General features: G+C 41.9%; 1 protein-coding gene across 1 annotated transcript; it reads right to left on the bottom strand.

Annotated features, from left to right (window-relative positions):
• Positions 1-572: 572 nt before the first annotated feature.
• TFG (trafficking from ER to golgi regulator) lies at positions 573-24,608 on the bottom strand. The gene is made up of 9 exons (XM_086463730.1): positions 24,552-24,608; positions 21,638-21,746; positions 19,811-20,019; positions 13,045-13,128; positions 12,002-12,148; positions 10,281-10,448; positions 7,808-7,948; positions 3,396-3,485; positions 573-955 (listed from the first exon to the last, which is right to left on the bottom strand). The coding sequence occupies exons 3-9, from the start codon at positions 19,992-19,994 to the stop codon at positions 573-575; spliced, it is 1,197 nt and encodes a 398-aa protein (XP_086319856.1). The 5' UTR covers positions 19,995-20,019; positions 21,638-21,746; positions 24,552-24,608.
• Between the last annotated feature and the right edge of the window lie 689 nt (positions 24,609-25,297).

Here is a 25,297-nt window from a genome sequence, read left to right on the forward strand (position 1 = left end):
CATTTACACACCCAGAAAATCTGTCTCTTCTACCCACCCAGCACCGCTGATCTTACCTCTGTATCTGCAGACACAGCACACACACTTTAACAGAGTTTACATGTTCAGTGTTATCTAAATTCTAAAATCAAGATCAGGCATTTAATAGATTCAGGGTTTTTATTAGTTTTCCATGTGAGCATTACAATTTATAATACATCATAGCTAGTTTTACCTCCAGAATGAATCTAATTTAGTACATCATGATATTAGTAAAAACAAGCCTAATAAGTGGGCTAAACTTCCAACTAGCATCTTCACCTCCTTCAACCCAGGCAAGCTAGAATGTCAAATCACTTTACAGACATTTAGGTAGTGTTTCCCAAAAAACAACCCGGCCCCAAATTAACCTAGGAAGCAGGTACCATTTAAGCAGGAAAGAGTCGTTTGGTCGTTCCCCTCCCCCCGGCAGAAGTTAATTAACAGCTCCGGTTTCGCCTCATTACGGTTTCGGAATCTTCATCAAAACGCCGGGAGTCCGTCGGGATGGAATCGTCGGTGCCAGCCGCCCGCCGGCCCTGGGCGGCCCCTCCTTACCGGTAGCCGGGCCCGGGCTGGGTGTAGCCCTGGGGGCCGAAGGGCGGCCGGCTGCGGGCGTAGGGGTTGGGCCCGCTGGGCGGGGGGGTCATGGTGGCGCCGGGCGGGGGGGTGAAGCCGGGCCGCGGCTGGTAGGTGCCGGGCGCCGCCTGGGAGCCGGGGGGGCCGCTGTAGGGGGCGGGCTGGGAGGCCTGGGTGGTGTAGGGCTGCGGCGGGTAGCTGCCCCCCGGGTACTGCGGCGGCTGCTGCGCCGGCAGCTGCTGCGGCTGCCCCGGGAAGGCGGCGGCCGGGGCCGGGGCCGGGGCCGGGGCGGGCGGCTGGCTGTAGGCCGGGAACGGCTGGGCTTGCTGCGAGGGGGTTTGCTGCTGGCTGTAGCCTGCTGGAAAGGCAAAGAGCAAGGCGGGGTGAGCGAGGGCGGCGAGGCGAGGGCGCCTCCAGAAACACCCGGGTCTGCCGTACAGGGGGAGACCCAGGCGGGGCAAACCCCGAGGGAACGGCGCGGTTGCCGCCTGGTTGCCCGGGGCCCCGTGCGCGGCCGCGGCAGCACAGCCACACGGGCACGAGCACAAAGCAGTTCTCCCACAAGCAATAATAAAAAAAAAAAAAAAAAAGACAAATAGTATTTTACCGTCATATCACATGAAAAAAAAAAGTCTTCATTAGCAAATGAGGCAAAATGCAACCTTTTTCCCAAATAAAACTGTCATGAAAATACTGTTGGGGTTTAAAATCAGTCATAGCTTTGGTTAACGCATAAGTGTTTTCAGTTCTTTAGGGTTAAATATGAAAAGTTGGGCAGAACTGAATACTTTAGTATAAAACTTGCATTTAAACATCCCAAACTTGATTTTTTTTTTTCTGTATAAAACCAGCTTCCGAAAGGAATTTCTCTTACTGAAAACTTTAAAATGACACAAAGTCCTTTTATGAAGACATGGCTACTTTTATCCATCATGGAACACACCTGCAGCTACTTGCAATGAAACCTCTCCAGTGACTGGAATCCTGTCAGCATTAAACACCAGACACACAAATTATTAAAAGTGCACAGCCCTAAATGGAGAGAGTAAGGATTGAAGAATGCACTGGAGTAAACTCACCTTGAAACTGGGATCAAAATTTACTCATGAGACAAACCTCGGAAGGGTCGGTCCATTTTTTTACCACCATGAGTAAATAGCCACATAGTTGCCTAGTAGATCTACAAGAGTGGGACCGGATCCTGCTCTTGGGGGTACAAGGGTTTGAAAGGAGATGATACTCATGGGAACAACAGCAAAACAAAAACACATACAAAAGTCCTCTGAGTCAAGATTTTCCAAGGCTGCTGTCACACGGTCCTCAAGAAGACCCCATTCTGAATTATCAGATTAATTATATAATAACGTATGAGAAAGAGGAGCCCCAGATCAGTTTTGGTGGTGTTTCATTCTTATTTGAAGATGGTGTTGATTAGACTGCAGGACTCACGTTGCACTATGGCTTTCACAGGACCTTCTCCCGTAAAATAACTGATTAGATGATGGTAGGATATGACTAGAAAGCAGACAGAATCTCTCTCGTACACCCCCCCCCCACAGTGTTTAAGCCCAAAGAAAGTCAGATAGACTATTCTACTTCCAACAGGCTTGTTACTTCTTCTGAAATTAAGACTTCAGAAAGTCTGTCACTGTCTTTAGTTACAAATGTGGGGGTGAGAAATCTGCAGAGAACAAGAGACCCTTTAGAGACCCAAATCAACCAGCTCTTGCACATGCACAGGAACAAGGGCTGAGGCACAAACCTGCAGTTCCAAGTTTTCTAGGGTTCTCAGCCAAGAGAAACATGGAATTTCTTCATAAGCTCTTCAAGTGCTCTCATCTGCATCAAAACTGATGTGCTCCCACGGCATATATTGCACACCAAAAAAAAAGGCCATACAGGCTCTATTCTGAGTCACATAATGGTATGGGAGCCTTTTGTTTAGTTTAAGGAAGACTGTTTAAAAAAAGGAATGATAAATGCTTTGTATCATTTTCTAAAAGTATTAAGCAACTTACAATGTGTTATGGAATCTGCTGTACTTTAGCTGGATTATGATTCCTAGCATATACTATGTGTTATTAGATGCCAGCTGCTTCTAAAGTAAGTAACTGCAAGTTCTGAAGTCAAGTTTATTTTGGGTATACACAAAAGCCAGCTTTTTGTATTTGACTGCACATAAACCACTCGTGCACTAAAATGCGCTTCTGCTAAAAGCCTCCTGGCACCTTTACTTGAGGTATCAGCAAAATCAACAACTAAAAAAACCTTTCACTCAAAAAATTCTCTAAAAATCACAGTAGTTATAGTGGCTAGGGTTCTAAATGACAACTCTAATTCAGTGTTCACACCACTAAATTTTGCACATGGAAATCATTGTAGATGCAAGCAACAGAGGCAGTCTTTATATACCTCTGGTATTTAAGGAAGCCTAATTGGGATGTTATCATCACTTCCTTGCTAGAATCCCAGAGAAGTTAATCCTGAAGACTGCCCGTACTTCAGGTGGCTCATTTTGCCTGCTTGTCTAACGGTGCGTTCTGCTGACTGACACTGAAGTCTGCTTTCGGTCACAACCAAGGAGGACTGAGATACTAGGACTCCGACTATGCATTAAAAATACAGACTGCTGCAGTGTTCTCTTACTGGTAGTTTTTGAGTTGTGCTGGTTCCCATCAGACCCGCAGGCTGCTCAGCACCCTGACCTGCCCCCCTGCGTTCAGGAGCCAAAGCTCAGGGGGGTCAGGCACGGAAGGAGAGGTCCTACAGCTAAACGGCCGTCCGAGAGCACTGCTTACCTGGGTACTGCACACCGTACTGCTGCTGAGGCTGCGCCTGCGGCTGCTGAGCGGGGTAACCAGGCTGCTGGTACTGCTGATACATCTGACCTAGGGGTTAAAAATGTACGTAGTTGAAGCCCCGTACCCTAGCTAGATTATGAACACACAGTGAACAACATCCTAACAAACAGTTCAGAAATCACAGAAACAAACCCTCTCACAACATGTAAATTTAAAAAAAAAAAAAATATCGAAACACAGTGAAGTCTCAATGTGTTCTACCTAATGACCAACTGAAATCAATCTACAAATTTTAGTTTCTGAACCATGGTGTCCTGAAGACTAAATTATGTTTATCCATCTCCAACAGGATAAACAGTTCTCACTTGGTACGCGAGGCTTACCATTTCACATTTTCTGAGGATGCCAGAAGCCATGCACCTTAGTTACTGCTACTGTGGTGGGTAACAGAACAGGGGTCTTTTTAAACATCTTGATAACTGCCCCAGAACTTACACTGTAAATTAAAGTGCTTCAAAAGTTAAACATGTCCTCAGCTTGTGTGTTTATATTAGGTTTTTAAGACCATTTCTGCATCAAAGTACTGTAAGCAGAGAGTACATTATTTATTCTGACCACATTTTCCAGATAAGTCATCCATCTCTTTCTTAGTATCTGACTTGCTGTAAGCCAAGTTTTCTTAAGAGACCCAGGGGTACACAGCCTAAAGCAAAAATAAACCCATACATTCTTAAGCTTGGGTATTCCAATTCAATGCTAATTTTTCCTAAATTCACTATTTCCAGTTTCTTGGCAAGGAAAGGCAGAATATTTGCTTAGACTTAACCTGTGGGGCCTGTTTAGGCTTTATGCTTCTGCCATTTTTTCAATTTAGTAACAGGCACAAAGAACAAACCCAATTACCTGCCAAAACTAAAGCTTAGCTGAACTGAGGCAGACATGGAAACTTTACTATTATAAAGCGTTACGGTACTATTATTCACTCTGCAAAGATCAGCAGGCTGTATAAATACACCATAAGCTGCATCTTCTGAACTGTACCGAGACAAAAGCAACTCGTCTCTGCTCCAAGTCCTCCCAGATCCCTGTGCACACCCCTTTAAAAGAACCCTGCAACGATATTTTACATTCACACTAAGGTGTGAATATTTTATATTGGTGCAGCTGTTCAAAATATTATTTGGTATACAGTTACTGTGGGATGAAGAGAGTGCTAAAACACAAGGCTTGAAGAGAATGTAAGCCTGTTAGCATGATAATTAAGAATTGGAAACTCAGAATGCATGTTTTCTGTTTCTTAAACTCAGTTGTTACAGGGAAGTTCCGGGAGAACCCCCAGAAGGTTGCCTGTATCGGGAGCTACCTACAGGCTAACATAGAGACCACACTGGCACCTGCTGGAGGCCCCAGGTAAAGCGATATGAAAGGAACAGCATGGGGTTTTTCCAAAGCTTTCTGAGAAGGCTTTGCTGTCTTCACCAGGGTTGAAGCCTTAGTGAGGCACAAAAAGGTGTTCCAGTGCCGTTCAACAAAACATTCCTAATTTACAGCCATGAATGCAGTCAGGGATCCTGTGGGTCCTCAGGCACACAGAGTTTTTTCCTTCCCACTGCATTTTTACTCTGAAAACAAGATGAGCTACAGCAGCAGTGCCTGGTTTTGTACTTAGCAGTGCTTATTGCAGTCAAGGATCTGCCAGCATTTACCATTGTTCCTGTGCACTGAAACAGCCATTTTAGCCTGATTCCAAACAAAGACCAAATAGGTATATTCACAAAAAATTCTTTTCCCTAGATCACGAAGTGCGCACGTGAATGAACTTTTACATCCATTTCAGCAAAGACTAGAAAAGCGCCCACATCTGTACATAACTTGTTCTTGTGTGTGTTCTGGATTTAGTGGTACAAAAGCACAGACAGGCCCCAAGAGATGGCACTATACTGAAATGTCTTTGTTGGAGTGATTTAATTCAAACTAGTGAGTACGTAAAACTTTATCAAGGGAGGTAAGCCATTCATTAGTATCATTAGGCATGTAGAGGTGAGGTGACTTGGTATTCACAAAGAACAACAACTAATAACCAATTATAATCATAATATCATTTATTGGCAAAGAATGCCATTAAGAAAACCAAATCCCTGGTATTCGTATACCAGAATGATTGACACACAATTGGCATCACCATTTTACTTGTATACTCAAAATACTGGGAAGGTTGCGGAGGAACACAGCTTGGGGTGTTCTGTTTTAAGTGAACTATTATTTTAAAAGTAGTTTTAAAACTAGTTTCTAAGAAGAACATGCTCTGCACCAGCAGTGCCATTTGTGTGAATCAATCTTGTTGAAAACCTAACCACCAAAACGTACCCAAAGTTCTGGCTGGGCCATGGCCCTGCACTGGTTCTCATCTTGGCTGCGGGACAGCGGGACGGGACAGTACAGGTCCCCAAAGTACCACTGGACTGAGGTGCTATCAAACAGCGAACTACGGAAAGCTACTCCATGTTTCAAAGGGAAGCCTTTGGACACTTTGGATAAAAGCAACTTAGTTCACAAAAACAACTCGGAGGCTGATAATCACCCAGATATTGCCCAGCTTTGGGAAGAGGCTGCTGTTGACCAAATGCACACAATGCACAGCAGAAGCGCTGCCACTAGTACCCCTGATGAACAAAGTGCAATAATGACTTCTGATCTCTTCCTAAAAACCGAACCATCCTGTTTTATCCATAGAGTGAAGAAAATACAATCAATACTTCACATATTTGAGTGGCAATAATAAAAACTGCATAAAATGCAGGCCAAAACCTTCATAGTTACTGCTGTTGTACTTTTATGCGTAAAAAAAAGGACTTGGGCAAAAGTATAGCACAGTTCAGTGTAAAGAAAAAACCAAACCAAAACACCACTATACCTTCCTTGACCCACGTTTAGAAAAATCATTACATCTACTCTGATATGTTAGCCTAGACAAATTCTTTCTCAAGTAAGAGGAGTTCTGCTGAAACAAGTACTTCTTCCTCTTCTCTGGTGTGAGCACCCAGAGTCAGGACTCCAGCCTAGCACTGCTATTGCTTTTAAGTGTTTCACTTTTTCATTTTTGTTCAAGCTTAAAATGAACATTTAAAACCTCAGCCCTTATTGTATTAAAGTAAAAGGTAAAGTAAAGGGACTAAATTAATAAAATGCAAGTTCAGTAGCTGAGAGTATATTTTTTGAATATTAAGTTTTCTGGCTGCTGACAGAAGAACCTGAAGCACTTTTTTTCCAAAAGTCACTTCCACACACGAATGCCAAACAGTTACATCTTAAAGCTACAAAGATGTCTCTTGCTGTCTCTTTATATCTCTTGACTAATTCTTAGGGAAGAAAAACAAACCAACCAACCAGCTGAAAGCAGCAAACCAAGTTTTTATAAGCTCCACTGCAACCAACAGCATTTGTGCCTGCTTAAATATTATACCTAACTGCAAGTTGCTCAAATACTCTGCTCAATCAAAATGTTACTGATGCCTTTCAAACAAAACATTCCAAGTGACTGTGAATACTGCAGTTATCCTCAGTATCACCTCTCACATCTCAGCACTGTGTCAGTACAAAAAGCAGCAGAGGGTTATAACTTGTTTCTACAGCACAGAAACAACTTTATGTTGTACTTCATACAGAGGTAGAAGTACCACAGCAAGTCATTCCACAGACAGTTTCATCCAGAACCGTTTAGGCCTGAAGGCTCAGTGCTCTTAGAAAATATCAACAGGAAGATAGCCCAAATGTAGCAAGCCTCTGAATAGGTTTACTTTTAGAAGTCAAGTGAGATGTCAAAGGGCATAGTACAAAGGAATCTCAATACCGGAGTTAAGACCTTAAGCTTTGAGCCAAAGCTCAACCAAGGCTCTCAAGGGTTACCCAGGAAAACTACAATGCACGTGAGACAGTTACAAGGTTTAACCTGACTAGCACAGAGCCATACATAATAAAGCAGCAATGCAATAATGGCTCAGGCTTGTTAGACAGAAATGATGAGTAAACAAAATGTTTCATTCACAGCCAACAAACTGTGACTGCTTGACACAACGCAGAGGGATGATACGAACCAAGATCTTCAGACAGCATTGAAGTGCACCGTGTACAAGTCTGCCTTACAGTAAAGTGAGCACAGATGCTCGTAGAAAACAGTATCATGAAAATCCTCTTCAAGTTACACTACCTACCCTTTTAAACAAAGCTACTGCTCCATCTGCTGTTTCGACATTGAACAGCATGTGAGGAAAAAAGTTTCTCTGCCCGGTGGCACAGATGAATTTGTAGTTTGGTATCGACTTTGGGTCTGCTAACTGGAAGTCATTTAGTTGATGACTCAGATTCGGACACCATCATTCACGTCCTAAGTAGAAAAGCATGCTGCTTACCTTCCACCTGACCAGTCTGTGGCTGTGTTCCGGGGTACGGTGGCTGCTGTGCCTGAACACCAGGGGGATGGGCTGCAGACGAGGAGGAAGCGATGCTGTCCGGTGTTCCCGATCGCTCTTCTGCAGGGGCACTGGGTGGTCCTAGAGGAGCATGAACAAAATACAGTATATGAAATGAACAGCGAGCTTGAATAAAAGGAAGTCTAATGGGCAAAGCATTTAACAGTTTTTCCAGTTTTCCACAGATTTACATCTGAGAGTATCATGCCCAAGCTAAAACTAAATATATTTGCACATCTAAGCTCTCCTATGAAAATATTTGGGGCGGAAATTTTCCAGCTGTCTCTAGGTCACTCAGATTTCATCCCTCCAAGGAACCTGACCCATTTGTGGGATAAAATCCTCCATGACAGCATGTTTTCTCCACAGCTTTAAGCATCAACCTTGCACATGTACACTGAAGACTTCCTACGTTTGGACAGAATGTGCACCTACGTACCTATTCTTTCTCACCTGGAGCAAAGGTGAATGGCTGTGTGAAACTGTTCAAAACCACTTGTGTTTTCCTGTGGCCCACATGGGCCCAGGCAACAGTATTTTACCAATAGTCATACGGTAACAGAAAACCCCAAAGGAAGGTGTTAAAACTGCACTCCTGGACAGGATATGGCAGGCTTCCCTCTAAAAGCAATTCTTTGCTTTGAGAATTCTGAAAATATTCCAACTAGCACCCAAAGAAAGCATGGAAACAGAGAATTTGGATTTTCTCTACTTTAGTGAGAAGTTCGGAAATATGCATGCAAACAAGTATCACAGACTACAACTAAATGCACAATATTTTGTTAGAAATAAGGGAGCTTAAACCTGGATCTTTCCAGCTCTTAGCTGTAAGAATGCTATGGATGAGACACTGCTTTCAAACACATGCTTAAAGTTAAGCACAAGTATTAGAATTGCTGCAAATTCACTTTCAATTTTAAGAACGTCATATTTACATAATATAAATATCCATCCAACAAGCCCTTAACGGTGTTTTCATGTTATCCTTATTAGGGGGAAAATGAACCAAATCTGCCTACTTCTGGTTTTGCCTTTACGTACATAACTGTGGGATTACAGCTTTAGAATGGGATTTCTTATATGCTGTTTAAATGGTCCTCTGTGAAGGTCTTTGTACATTCAAAGCAGGGTCCAGTCAGTTCACTCCATCAGAAGAATTACAGAGACACATAAATATTGAACTATCACTGATGCTATGATCAAAGCATTAACTGACATTGAGGCTTTGTACCAAAAGATAAAACCACTCCTTCAAAGATTAGCTCAAATTTTCCAGTGGTTGCACTTCATACTCTACCACTTCATTGCTTAGAGACAGTCCATTGTAAGTTTTCAATTACCACCAGCCTTTATCTGGTTTGTGAAATTACCACGCTGTGACAATACACGCAAAATGTGCCATGGAGGAAGAGATCACCCAATAGGCCTGATACACGGACCAGCAGCCCAATCTGAAGACAGCCACTTGGTCTGCAGGTACAACTTTGGATCCTGCAGTCACAGTTACGTGGTGCGTACCTATTCCTATCGCTCCACACTTCTGCCAAGGCAGCCGTACTGTACAAACAAGCTCCACTTGCTTTTAGTTTGTCCGTCTGCATCATTACTTCACACATCATATAAAACTGACTTGCTCTGAAGTTGAGAGTACACAGCAAATCCTGTTAGCTAACAGCAGTTTTATCTTCAGGTTTCAGCACTATCTTAAACCTTGACAGACCCACGCAGATTCTGTGCAAAATCACTTCTATTCCGGATCATGCTCCCTATTACATTCTACATTGCTTTTCTAACTTCAGTCATCCTGTCTTAACTGCATCCAGTTTAGTATAATCAGTTTCTGTATGTTTAGCATTCTACTACTAGGTAGGGCCAACAGTCATGCAGCTCTTCAAGAATAAATATAATTTCAGCAAGCAGGTTATTTCTTTCTGTTAACAGTATAAATATATTGACACTACCTACTCTTGAAATGAACCAGAGAAAAGGCAGGGTTGCACAAAACATTCTGACCGACCCAAACAGCAGAAGAGCAAGCCAAGAACATGAACTGCAAGATCAAACCCTAAGACAAAGCAATGGATACTGTTTTTCTGTCATTGGCAGATACCAATTAAGTTACTCTACACAACAGCTTTAAAGAATTCAACTAAAAAAAAAAAACTTCATGCCATCTTCTACCCCAAGCCAAAACACAATGCTAAAACCAACAGCAACATTTCAACCTTTTGTATATAAAAGTTAGCGCACACAGTTAGACTTTAACATACCAAGTCTTAGAATTCTGAAAAGAAATAGCAAATACAGAACACAGCTTAATACATCCAACACACAAATGCTTTGTTACCAATCAAGACTTGAGTCATCAATTATGAACAGGTTTTGCTTTCCTTTTCTTAAGACATATTCTTACCTGACACCTGATCATCTGTTAAGCCAAATGCTGACATGACATTCTTGCTGATTTCATCCTGGTTCTTTAGCGGATCAAATGCAGACATGCTTGCTGCTATAACTTGAGTAGATGGCTTAACATTAGAGTCAGCAGCAGCTGGCTTTTCTTCCCTGCCATCTACAGCATCTACAAAACAAGATGTCCTGTTACTAATTCTTGAGAACTGAAACACCATCATGCACATATCTTGTAGTACAGCAACTTTAATACTGCACAGTTGTGGGGGAATCTTAAATGTTTTAACTGTTGGGTATGTTAGGGTAACAGTGATCAATCAGTGATGCATCTGAAACTGATTAATCGCAAAGCTTCGGTTTCATTGCTCAGTTACTTAAAGATACACTGACACTGCAGAGTATCAGCATCATGTGTCACTTTGTCTTAAATTCAAACATACAAGGTTCCTGCTTCAAACTGTTCTGGTATGACTTGCCTACAAAGAATTCAAAATAAGTAAACTTACTATAATAAACTGGAACCTATCCTGTGTTTTATCAACTGCAGTTTTTGTTTTGTTCCATCCCCTTCTCCTCGAATTCTTCCTAAGGTGACAGGTGAAGTTAATCCCTTTGAAATTATACAAGTAACACTGAATCACTCAGAAACCCCTTACCTAGCAGAGTGCTACATCTTCTCTTAAAAACGACCAAGTGCAAATAGGGTTTAGACTGGCTAGTTCTGTTCACACTCTAAGATCATCACCCTAACCTCCTTCTAAATGGTTTATAACCAGGATCCATAGTATTACACTGAAACTACTAATTGCTTATATGTAGGAACAGGGTCTGGGATTTTTTTTTTAAAGAAAAAAAACCCAACACAATAAAACTTCAAAGTGTAAAATACAAAAGCAGCAGCATTTCCTAAAAAAAAAAAAAAAAAAAAAAAAAAAAAAAAAGAAAAGAGGCTGGAGTTCTTCGTTAGCCTTTTTACTCAGATCAGTCTACTCCGTGACTTCACGTCATTATTTTCTATGTCCACCTTAGCTGAAATCTGTAGTTAAGCACACACATAGAGGTACAGTTTTTACAGTACAACAGCCCTAAGCTAGGAGATCAATGCCTCAAAACTGGGAGAATAAGACTTTCTTCCCCATTTTGCCCTCCCCCCGTAATTGTTTCCCACCCCTACCTGCACCCTTGTGCTGCTTACCCTGAGACAGCTCTGATGCTGGTCTGAGCTCAAAATGTGTGGATTCAGTTTCCTAACCTGGCAAAAAAAGTGGATATAGTTTTTGCTGAATTCGCTTTTTACTGGTTTTGTGAATCAAACTTGCTTAGCAACATGACAAGATAAGCACCAGAGCTAGCCCAAAGTAAGCAGTGAGAGTGCTCAGCTGGGAGCAAGAACTCTTCAGCAACAACAAACTATTAATTCAGCTCAAAGCCCTCTCAAAATGTTGTCGTGACTCTCAAGTGTTAGTCACAGCATCTTCATACATTGCAACAAAAACTCAAGACTTTGAAGTTTTATTCCTAAATTAACTTAGTGCTTTACTCCAGGTAATCTGAATTAAAAAATCTGCCTCTGAAATAAATGAAGAATTAAAAATTAAGTTCTGAACCAGCAAGCAACAATTAAAATGACCACGACCAGTATTCAAGCCTCTATTTCTCACTTTGTTAAACAGCACACAACTCTGCAAATCAAACCAAACAATTCTTTGCCAGGCTGCCTACCACTTTCAGGCAGGTTAGTGGAAAGCCCTGGTTCAGCTGGTGGTTCTAAACAGTCCAGTAAACGATTGACTTTATTGCGAAGTTCTATCAGCTCTCGACGCAGGTATTTCACCTGATTAGATTCTAGGGGTCTTGGTTGTCCATTCACTGCAAAACAGTAATTAGATAAATTTAAGACTGTAGTAACATTTTGACATCCAGTTAAAAATGGCAGGAAAAAAAATTCTTAACTTTTACTTGCTTGTAGCATCATCATCATCATCCTCTGTGGAGTTTAGAGTGACGAAAGTTTAGTCAACACAGACTGAACTCACTCTAGAGCTTACTATTGCTTTAATACAGCCTCAGTTCAGCAGAATCCACAGTACCAGAACTGCAAAGTATAGTCTGCAGTAAGTTCCTGCACTGTTTGCTCATTTCTGTGAATATATCCTGCACAACACAAATATCCTACTTGGTTGTGCAAAGCTGTCCCTTCAGAAAGCGCCTTTAGAACTAATGCAGCAATTCATGAGTACAGTCAGTGTCCAAGTTAAAGGCTGCTCGCTATTCCTTGGAACTGTGTGCTAATTTACCAACCGTAGCTTGAAAATAAAGAACTATTTTATACAAAGGCCAAAGGATAAATGTTACAATCTATTCAACTTTAAGGAACTAATGTTAGTTTTTAGCAGTGCACTAGTAATACTGCAAGATAATTATCATCTTAAATTTCTCACCCTCCTGCGAACAAAACCCTCACAAACACTAGAGAATGGAAGATAACATGGAAAATAACATTAAAAACATTGACCACATATATACGTATGCTGAATACTTTAAGCAATCTTATGAAAAGAAATCATTTCAGTTTCTCTAAGTTCAGATGTCACATGAAACATGAAGAGAGAAAACGGGTATCGTGCTAATCCAGTATTTTTAACTTACTGACTTTGTTCTTCTGAGGTGACAAACTGAACATTTTTAATACCTTCCAGTGAAGCCCACTGCCTGAATTTTAATAAACAACATTAAAAAAAAAAGACACAATCTTCCATACTTACCAAACAATGTCAGCTTAAGTATCCTACTGCATTGAATTGCAAAGGAAAGATCTGAGCTATCAAAAATTGTTATAAGATCTCCATCTGAAAAGAACATGAAAAAGTTACATTAAAAGCAAAGCCTATTAACTACTGAACTCTGCTAGGGCAGAAGTGTTACTTCATTACTCAAAAATAACTTTCCCTATTTGACTCTGAAGTTACTCTGAGAAAAAGTTTATTATTTTACTGCAAAAGTCAGCGTGCAGGGAAATTACACACAGAAGGCAAGACAGAAGCTTGACTGGATTCAACAGCGAGCCTCCTGACATTAGCCCTTTGAAAGTTCCATTCAGCTCATCATTCTTTTACGTTTACACACAGGATGACACATTAGAGCTAAGAGTTCATGAAGCCTAACACCAGAAATAATGCTGCTGTCAGTTAAAAGTTATGTCTGTTCCAAGTAGCTCCAGAACTGTACTGTTCATGAACAGAAGGGAGAGTCAAGACAGATGGCACAAGCCAATCCCAATTCATTTTTTAAAAAACAAAACACACACACACACTAACAAGGGAAAACGTTACGTGACTAGAACACTCCCTCAGGTTATACTCACAACACTGAGGTGCAAGACTTATTTTCAACAAGGGAATGACAGTAAAGTTCCCGTGTAAAAGTGAAGAGTAAAAATATCAATCAGCCTTAACACACAAATAGGAATGAAGACATGACAATGTCAAAGTAGCCAGAAGAAAACCTTTCTCTCAAACCAGGAATCTGACATAAAGTCTCAACTCTTCGCCATTTATTTTTGTGTGTCGGATTTCAAAGGAACTTCCATCCTGATGCATCCTAATGAATTTGCACATAGTCAGTCACAGAAACTATATTAGAACCGTATAGGATCCTTTATTCTTAAGATGCAAAGGGACACACATAAAGCACTGAACACCTTTAATCCTATTAATACCCAAAAGAGACACCAGGTTCCCGTTAAGTCTGGTCTCTCACAATTTTTAACCTGAGTCAAGACAATCCACATTAATGTCTTTGCGTACTCAACAAGGTCACAGATAAAATAAGACTATTCAGGACAGACTTTCTGCTGGTTTAACATATTCAACAGATTATTAACAGATTAAGTGAATACACATTAGGCAGTGCAAGGGAAAGAGTGGAAACGTATTCTCAAGAAAAGGTGTGTACTGGCAGAGGGAAAGAGAAGGGCTAGCAGGACCACTTCCTTCCAGAACAGCTTGATGACTGGGAACTGAGACGAGACACTATCTAGTGAAGCTTCACCTTCAGAAGCAACAGCGTTAGACAAATGACACACAGCTTGGAACAAAGCTGACTCCAGGCTACCAATGTTCCTCCCTAAAACACTGTTACAAGGAGGTTCTCTGGACAGAGAAACATGTTTTTAATTACAGATTACTGCCGAAAAATTCTGAGCTTTTCCTTATGCATTGGTGATGAAGTTCCAATTGTGTAGAAGTTATGGCTAAAATTTTCACATAAATGAATGCTTCAGTATGAACAGTCGTAACACACATGATGGCAAGCTGAAAAAAGCTCAAAATTTGAAGAACTGCATATTCTAATTCCGTCATACCTGACTCCAAGTAACACCTCTGCAATGGAAGGTTTTCTTAGTATAGTACCACTAATAACACCTAACAATGCCCGTCAGTCTTCAAGGAAGTTGCTTTCTAACAACATAAACAAGAAATCTTACACATACTAATAAAATGATGACATATAAAATAATTTTCAAGTTTTACTGAAAGAAATATTGTTGTGTCCAAAGATTTTTTTGTATCCTATTGTCCTGGTTTGGGCTAAATCAGAACTAATTCTGTTTTAGTGCTTTAACTTTTCAGTTAAGTCTCCTCTAACTACCAGCACTTTCTGAAACAGCAGCCTGTTTTTCCAGACAGTGACTGCTCCTAGCAGTGATAAGGCCTGGTGTTTATAGTTCGTACCAAGGAATGGTATGCAGAGAGGCCCTTGCTTATACTTGTTCTTATGGCAACCAAGGTCACTGCTAAATCTTGTACTGTGTGTTGGGGTGCCAGGAGTGAAAAGGGTCGCACCTACAGGGAGGAGCGAACTGGACAGGTGACCCAAACCTGACCAACAGAGTATTCCATCCCATAGACGTCATATTCAGTATAAAGCTGAGAGATCACGAGGGTCTCGCCCCTTCGCTCTTCTTCAATGGCCGACATCTGAGGAGGACTGATCCGTGCATCCCTGAATCCAGTGCCTGAGTCCAGCTCCTGCATCCCGTCCCTGTCTGCTGCCGAGTCCAGCCTGGGACTGCCCCAGTGCCAGCCCTGCGGTGTGGTGGTGACGTATTGTCATCAGGGTGGGGGGGAGTTGGGTTCGGTATTGGTTTTGTATATATTTGTACATACTGTATATATTTCATTTTTTTTCCTTATTCTTATTATTATCTTTTATTGTTATTGTTCCATTAAAGCTGTTTTAGTTTTCTTTTCCAAACCGTAAAGTCTCTCTCCCTTGTTCTCTCTCCTTTTCCCTTTTGGGAGGGGAGAGGGGTTAGTAGAGAGCGTCTGTCATTCGTTAGTGGCCGGCCCAGCCTCAAACCGTGACACCTATGTCCTGTTTGCACTTTCACAATCTCAAAACAACATTGGTTGGTAGCAGTATCAGTCATGGATTCACTGAGTAGACGCTGGAAAGTCTCCAAGAATGGATGCTCCAAAACCCCAGTAGGCAACCTGCTCCAGTGACACACTGCCCTCCTGGCCAAAACCCATGCTCAACCTCTCAAACCACAGTTTATGACCACTGCCATCTGGTGCTACTGCAGAGTTTGGATTCAATGCTCTTTCCAACTCCCACTCAGCTGGAGGCTGCTGTTAGCTCTGCCCTCAGCCTCCTCTGCACTACACTGAACAAGCCCAGCTCCCTCAAATGCTCCCTGCAGACCACCTGCCCTAGGCCCCTCGCCATCCTCACCGCATCCTGCTGGACGCTCTCCAGAATCCCCAAGTCCTTCTAGCCTGGGGTGTAGGCAGCAAAACTGAGCACAGACTTCCTGATGGGGCCCCACCAGTGCCAGGAAGGGGAAGGGTAATAATAGCATCCTTGTTTGCCATTATGAACCATAACAAGACTTAGACAATCAAATCCCAAACAAGTAACTTTCATGAAGTTAAACAGTCCTTTCTCTTTGGCAGTAAAGTGAGGGCTGAGGTGGGGGCCTGCCCCTGCAATTGAAACACTTCCTCCAGCTTTTCAGCATCCTTTCCTAAATGCAAAGCCCTTCTATTTCATATTCTCCTCATAACACAAGAAATGACAATTACTTCTCTTGTCAATGCACCACATTGGCAGACCATCTGATGATGCTTTTCTATCGTACCAGTCAATAGTCAGATTCACTGCCTGAACAAAGATGCGTGTTCTAAACAGCTTATCCTGCACAGCCAAATGAAAATGTATATTAATACACATGGTTTACATGGCTTAAAGTCATCCTATTCTCCCTCACCTATCTGAACACTTACCTCAAAGGCACTAAGAATAATGATTATTGTTTCCCGCAGAAACAAGGCTGAAGAGCACCAAGTACAGAATCTTGCTAGATGCATAAAGTCAGTTCCATGATTCCCATTGACAGCCATCAAGCTATTACCCAAGTAGAGCACATTCTAGGATTCATAAGGTATACGTATATGTCAAGCCATACAAAAGCCTGACAATTTAAGTATATTAGATTTATCAAACAAACTTTTCATTTTAAGGAACGTCAATGAAGCTTGATTCCTGTTAACACGATACAGACAGGAACACATAATGTTAATCATTTTCTATTGAAAAGTAAAAGAGACTTTCCTTTTTCTCTACTAATGTTATCATCTCAAGAACTTACCTTTCTTGTTTTTACAAGGGACATAGCTTTCACTCCCTACAATTCCCCATATACCCTAAATGTTCCCTGCTATGCCAATTAGAATTTTTATCATCTTCAGTATAAGCTAGTGATTCCCTTTAACAATGGACTGGAAAGTATTTTGGCATTAATTCTGCATCATCATGATGCATTCCAAGTTTTATGACATTAGAAACTGGAAATGTCTAAGACATTAGAAGTCTGCCTCATCATCCTTGGCCCTGCCAGCTACGCAACCTCATTTGCTAGCTATGTTGGGTTTTTCCTATTGATTTTGGAAAAAAAAAAATCCACAAAAACCACCACCAAAAACTTACTTTTCCTTCACTTTGGTAAATTTACCAAAGAGAGAGACATTACTGACTAGCACAGCACCTTGATTACACGCAGCATGAAACACAAAGACATCAACTTCTACTGCAAGGTAATGAAGAACAAGAACGAAAAGGCCAATCTCACATGACGCACTCTGCTTTTAAATTCCAGCTTAACTTTAAAAAAAAGTTAGGTTTCCATTATTGGCTCTTTATGGGGGCTTTAGCATATGGAACTCAACAGCATGGTGTGCTCAAGATGCAATTCTGCTCTGCAATTCGTGTAAATTCCCTGCTCACAGTCCTCATTGGTTTGTTTCGGGGTTTTTTTGCAGACATTGGGCTTTACTACATATTCAAGAACCTTAAGCAAGACACAAAAATGATTTCCTTAGTTCAGAAGTTTGAAAGATTTCCGGCTTGAACATAAAACATAACAGCACAAGGCAGTAATCAAACTGAAACTTCCCTGATAATTAATAAAAGCATCACATAACCTAAATACAACTTATGAATATGCTTCTATCTTAGTCCACAAATCCAGAGACAGAAGGATTTGGAATTAAAGTCTCCTAGCCTCTCCAATTACACAAACAAGTTTGAAAAAACAAAAGCCAAACCAAAAAATGTTAGATTCAAGGATCACAACCGTTTGATGAAGACACAAAGCCACAGTATCTTGCAGAAATTTTTAGTAGAAAATCCTACATCCAGGCCTGAAGACCACTAGCTTGACATGTTACAGCAACAAGAAACAAAGCCAGGAGAGGTAGATGAAGCATTCTTCTGAACTCTCAAACAGTGTGCACATCAATTCTGAGAGGACCCACACAAAGGTCACAGAAGTAGTGGAAGTCCTTAGACCAACTTAAGATATCTCCTCATAACAGATGAAGATGAGCATTCCTCCAGGTCTGGAGGGATAAATAACAAAATGGAAATAGCTAGAATGTATCTATTCAAATGCTTCTAGTGTCTGAAAAAGATTAAAGAAGAATCTTAGACTAGTTGAAACAAAGTCAAGAATATCATGGTCGTCACATGACAATCAAACTGAAACCTGGTTCTGTTAACTTTTTCCTTAGCCACTTGCAACTTCCTCTAGTACTAACAACATTTAAACGTTCTCAGTATTGGTAATCAGCTAGGATAACATATACTGAAATTTCACATCACAGTGGAGAAATTGTACATTCTGATACAAAGAAAGTTAAAATTAAAAGTAGGAGGTCTCTACGCAGTGAAAGACAACCAAAAAATAAAACCATAATTACAGTCTCCATCATGCACCATTATCTTCTTCAAAAACAGAGATACAAAACCAGATAATTATAATTAAAGAACAGGTAACAATACAAAAAAAGGGACTAGAAACTTCAACCTCATGAAAAAGCATCCTTCGATTTCCTTTCACCTTTCTCATTCCAGAAAGAAAACAAGAAATCGATTATGTGATAAGAGGAAAAACAAAACCACCAATGCACTGAGGTCTCTCCCACTAGAGATCAAGACCCAAAGTATTAGACCCTCATTGCATATCAATTTTGATGAGCAGTGTCTCTCAAAAGCTTCATGAACCTGAAAAAAACTGTCTCAGGGTCATTCAAAGTGAAATTTTATTGTGTAGATGCATGAACAAAAGTTATTTGACATTTTAGGTACCACAGATGGTGCTAAAGTTGCCTGGAGCTATTAAGAAAAATGAACCCGAGTGCTTCAGTAATGTAGCTCTTCTACTGTACGCCAGTGTAACTACCACAGTCTTTGATCTGACTAAGAGACTTTGGATTTTATCACTTCATTCTGAGTTTCATTTTATGAATAACATCCCTCTGTCCCAAATTAAGTAACTTATCCATGCCCCACACTGACATTCAAAGAGGAAAATCCCTCTGAACCACAACTTTCTTTCTACACACCTCAAACATTTTCCATTCTGTGGAAGCCCTTCTTTCTTAAGGTTGCGTTTGTTTAGTGATCATGATCAAGATTTTTTTTTAAAACAACCAATGTCCAACAGATTCAAAATGTTACATGGGGAAAGATTACTTCTAATAAATATTTCAGGTGAAATCAAGTTTCTTCTAATCTTTACTGATGAAGGAAAACATAATCAAGAATTACTACTAGATAAATCAAGTTTTCAAAGTCGTATAAGAGCTTGCATAAAGTCATGCATGTTTATTCGCTCCTCACCTTCAAACCCACTTTATCACTGAAAACACACAAAAAACAGTTAAATTAGTGGACAGCAGAGAAATCTGCAATAGCATCATCTTCCTGCAACAGCAAAAAATGAACTTTCAGATATCTGATATTTCAGAAAAACTGGAGGAAATACTATGTTAAGACAGCATAACCACAAGAGATACAGCTTCTACTGTCCGATTCGAAGGATTTCACTTGCATTTCAGAGAATTCACTTGCATTGGCCAATGAATTTGTACCATTTTGAAGAGGTGAACCTCAGAATTTCTGTCCACAGATAAATCGTATCAGAGCAGCAGTAGTAATTAAACCTCAACAGCAGTAATTAAACCTTACCTTCATCTTTGTATTTTATTGTAACTTCATCATTGCTCAGAAGTTTTCCTCTAAAAACTCTCTGCATCATCAGCACCAATTCATCATAGGTGATATCTTCATTGTGAATAGGAATTCTCCTAATATCTTCACCAAGCTGAGCTTTGATGATCAGCTTCCCACTTAAGTCCAGCTGCCCATTCATGGTGGATTCCTTATCACCTGCAGACCTGTTAACAACAAAACATCAAAAACGTTTTAGAAAACGGAAGTTATTTACATGTATGTAATGACAGTTCTGAAGCTTTCCATCTCTGGAAAGCATTACTGTTAGGAAGCTCTCCAGAGAACCTCTCTCAGACGCATTCTATGATGCGCTAATTTCTCCAACAATACAGTGCACAATACGTTAACTGAGCTCATGGGCAACAAAGAACTCTGTAAGATCCGACACTTCAATTTAATAGTTATCACAGTTCCCAGTGCTCAGAATTTAAGAGGTTTTTTAAAGTCAGATGGCTTTTAAATATGTATGACATTTAGAAATTTCAAACTTGGGTGGGTTTTTTTTTTGTAAGATATCAGCTGTAAACTGTCATGGAAAAAAGCTATAAAGGAAGTCATATTGCCTAGCGTTTGCTTTTGAGATACATACACACTCCTCTCTCGGGGAAAGCGCACTTGCAGCAAAAGCTGTCAGCCTTGCAGCATTATATTGGTTACATTATCATCTTATTAGATTATTTTTACATCCCCCATAATCATGATAATCAGTAAAAGGCACTTTTTTTTTTTCATTTAAGAAAAGACTGCCAGAACAAAATATCTTACTTCAAAGACTGTAAGTGGTAAGGTAGCTTTACTAAGGGGATCAAGTTGAATTATGCACTATTTCACAAACAAATAAATGAAGAGCTATTACATGCATTGAGGGTTCCTCTCCAGAAAGGTAGATACAAAATTCTTCCTTTTTTTGAAATTTTGACTGAGATGTTTTAACCAAGACTTTAGGTTTTTAAAAGATGCTCAATAAACCACATTAGCTACTCATTAGGCTGAAAGCCACAAATTTCTTATGCAGTGTACATGTTCAGAACAGTCAGCTACCCTTGGTGCATTAAGTGAGGTGGACAACCACTCCAGATTAAAGGGAAGCACAACAAAGCCATCCTGTGTCGAAACAGCACACAGCACATGCTTCAGAGTTATATCTTGAACACTTTATAGAAGACAATTTAAAAGTTATCACTTTTTACGAGGCATCTCTCTTCTTAAAAAACACAAAGACCTTATGTTTAAAAGAAAAACAGAATCTACAGAGAAGTTACTGAGCAGAGGAATGAAAAAAAAAAGATCTAGCTAGCTAGGCAAATGTCGCCTTCTTTCTTCACTGTTTTGGACAGGGCCAAAACAATAGATCTGGGATGAGGAGCCATTAAAGAAGCAGTTATCTTAATCTCTCCAGTATTTATACTTCAGATATCAAGAGACAAGTAACTATTGAACAAAACTCATTCTCCTAATCAGACATAACAGGAGGTAGGTGGATACAGTCTAATTGCAGAGAAAAGGGACCTGCAATTAACACAGCCAGGTTGCTGCTGAGACATTATCATGAAACAGTGAAGCTTATAATATCACTAATGCTCGTTAATGTATTATTCACATTCTGCAACACAGGAGTCTTGACTGCAGACACACTGAGTCTAATTAACACTTCAAGTTGGTTGTAAAAGCACAGGGTTTTGCAGAAGTTGTTTGTTTTAATTTAAAGCATTAAAAAATAAAACAGCGTCCATCCCCAGGTTTTCTTTCACCTCTTTTCCAAAACGATACATTTATCATTACCTTGTCTGTCTGTCTTACTGTTGCTGGATTATCGGACAGATTCCCCACCTCACTTCAGGACAGAGTTAGGATATGTCGCCATGCACTATCAGTGCCAGAAAACAGGAAGCTGCATCAGAAAAAAGAACAAGAAATACTATTTACAGTCCCACTTCCTTAGAATTATACACTTCACATCAATCTTTCACTTTAGAAAATCTTAACTAATATACTTGACTAAAAAAAAAAAATTCACTGTTTTATCCATAATGTAACCACCACATTTACACTTCTGAGTATTGTAGAGTTTGAAGTTCAACTAAAACAGATCTTGAACCAGAGTTTTAATTTCAAAATAGAAGTAGTTTATTTTTTCTAAATTTTGTAACTGCATGTAGGAATTCTAACAGTAATGCGTTCCTTTCCAGGACAGTGATCTTCACCAATGGTCTCTAAATATTCATTTCTATGGCATCCACCTTAAAACCCCAGGTTAAGCTAAAGATTGATTGATTGAATTGATTTAGCAGTACAAAAACCTCAAAGTCCATTTCTTAGCTTAAGGCTGAAGCCTCTGTGCCATTAAATAGTGTGTCTTCAAGGACAGACTGCACAGCATTAGGACAGACTACCAAGAGGAAAGGAGTAGAAATGTCACTTTCCCACAGGAAGAGCCACCAAACCGGGCAAGAAAGAAATGCAGTCAGAAATATACAACTACTTAAAAATATGATCTGTCCTCCATTCAGCCTAAGACTGTGCTTCCTCTGCTGGAAAGCCTATGTGATGAGCTGCACGAAGTTTATCCAACCCACCTCTTTATTACACAAGTGCTTAATGCCCAGAGCTACAAGACAATGACTTAGTATACAGACCAGTCCAATGGAGAACACAACTGAACTCCTCCCTACCACACGACAATCATACCCTACTCTCGTTTCTCTCTCGCACACATGGTTGATCTCAAACATCCATGATCTGATTTTTAGATGATTCATTACTAACCAGAGAGAAAAAGTAGGTTCCTCTCATCCATATGAAACTGGGCTTCCCAGCTCTCCTCTTTCAACCCAACTGGTAGTAAACTGGAGTGAACAGGTACAAGACATACAGGATGGAAGCAGAGAGCAATCAAACCCCAGAGAACAGACAAAGCCCCTCTCTGGTTTTCATAGGCTGGCAGCTGCTCCCCTCATCCTGGGTATGAAATGTTCACCTTTAAGAAGGACTGTACTTGCTCCTGACAGGGCGAAGGTAAGCGCATTGTGGCATACTAAGTAACTGAATAGGAAGAGACTACTCTTCTGATTCCTCACTCCCATTTTATGAAATAATTAACGCATGAAGATAGTGCCCCTTTCACCCCAATCTTGCTACAGCTCCAGGTCAAACTGCAACGGACAAACAGGGGATATAGATATTGCATCTAAGAGTGGTTTAACTCAAGAGAGCTCATTTAACTACCATCCCGTGTTGTTTAAACATTAGAGCTGGGCACTGGTTTTGCTTCTTCAGCATTACACTGTAAGCTACTTTGAAACTGACCACAGTAAGAACCTGTAATTCCTAAAGATACACGTTTTGGTGGACACACCGAAGCTCCTGTGGCTTTCAACAAATTGAATGCATGACTTCTATCTTTGTGCAAGGAAACCAGCTACTACAATGTACTTACAGAACTATGTCTTATTTACCAGCATTACCCATAGAAATTCACTGTGTGCCTATCAACGATTATGAAAACGTAACAGGAAAGCATTTAAATGCACTTTTTTTGCCCAATTGTTCTCCATTCTGCTTGAAGGTGCCACATTTAAGAGACAGATTCCAAACACCGCAACTGCTTGCAAGTTACAGAAAACTATGTGAAATGTTCTAATTACTGAATTACACAGCATTCAAACTTTTCTTCCCTCACTGTGACATAAGTGAATGGATGACTGCCTTGAGAGTTTTTCACAGAAGACATCCAGAATGCACACTAATGAGCATTTTAACAGAATCAATTGGAGTACCTACTTTCTTACGAGGAAAAAACCAACCAAACAAAAAACATTACTATCTGCCTGTTTTTTGAAAAGGCTATTTTTCAGAAGAATCACAGTATCTTTCTAATCCTCCTGCTGTACCACATGCATTTTGAAGATACAGATTTTTTCCTTCCCTCTTGGCTCACTTGCTATTCACATCATCCACCAACCCAAATGGTTCATGTGGACAGTGACTGTCCAATCTACATCAGTCACTTCAGGATCCCTCCTAAAGCCATGATGTCATAACCATGTTGGATTTCACTACCCTTTTTGCATTGCAGCAGAGAAAAAACAGCCTTGCCTAAGCAAGGGAAAAACAGATATTCCTACTTTACTTTTTCCTCTGTCAAAACAGGGCCAAGGGACAAAGGGTGAAGCAAACACAAACAGGGCCAAGCAGCTCTGCCTCCCAAACCCCACTCGATGCAGCCATGAGAGTTTTCCCAAGATAGCTGGGGGACGAGGGGGTAAAGCAGACAGAAGAGCTCTTTTCGGTTTTCTCCAGTTCCGGTAAAGGCAGGCCCGACCCAACGCGGAGCAGAAACCATAGCCATTCCCTGCCGGGCAATGAGGAGTCTGCAACTCCCCTGACTCCCATGGGGAAAGAGCCTCGGTGAGCAAGGGAACGCTGCAGAGACAGGGAGGGAGGGGAGGCCTCTGTAAGCCCTCAACCCCGATTCCCCAGGCCAAAGAGCGGTTTCAGCCTCCCTCAGGCGAGGCCGGGGGCACGCAAGGGGTCTCCCGGCCTCTCCGCCAGGGGCCGCGTCACCCCTGGAACCAGGGAAGGGGGGAGGGCTCACCCCCAGCCCGCAACCACCCCTCCCGCCGCCTTCACACACGCGGCAACGGCTCCCCCCGGGAAAAGCACGGGGAGGGGGAGGCGAGCAGCCCCGTTCTCTTACTCTGGCTTCTCAGCGGTCCCACCGGTGGAGGCCCCCCGCCCCGTCCGAGCCCGGGCACGGCCGCCGCCGCCGCCACCCGTACGTGGCAGCGGAGAGAAGGGGCTGGGGCAACTACCGCAACTGCCGGGCCTGCGCGAGCCGCCCGCATGCGCACTCCGGCGGCCAGCCAGGCCAGGGCCGCAGCGCGCATGCTCTGCCGACAGCCGCCCCTCCTTCCCCGCCTCGACGCGGCAGCGGGCAGGGCGGGGCGCCACCACCGCACGTCCGGGCCCGCCCTCGCGCCGGCGGGGGCGCGGCCGTTGGTGGCTGTAGGGCGGGAGGGGCGCCGCGTTGGCGCTGCGGCGGCCCGGCCCGGCCCCGCCCCCGCCGCCAGCACCCGCCCCCTGCGTCTCTCCCCGGTTTCCTGCCGCCGCGATGGCATTTACCGAAGGGCCAGGCTCGGGGGCGAAGCCTTTGAGACGCTTGTCCCGGAACACAGGAGCCGGTGCGAACCCTGAGGTGGGAGCAGCGCCCCCGCTCCCGGCCCTCAGGTGGCACCTCCAGCCGAAACACGGGAGGCTTGGCCGAAACGGCAGTAAACGGTCGTTCAGGTAGAGGTGTGTAACAGAGGATTTGTCTCGAACGGCAAGCTGTGACCCTCGTCGGCTGGCGGTGCTGGGATGGAAAATCGGCCCTAAAATTCCATCGCCGCCCTCACAGAGGGAGAACCTGGTCATCCTCAAATAGTCCTTGCCCTGATAAGGCTG

This window comes from Leptosomus discolor, chromosome 1 (genome assembly GCF_034619465.1).
Source record: "Leptosomus discolor isolate bLepDis1 chromosome 1, bLepDis1.hap2, whole genome shotgun sequence".
NCBI lineage: Eukaryota > Metazoa > Chordata > Aves > Leptosomiformes > Leptosomidae > Leptosomus > Leptosomus discolor.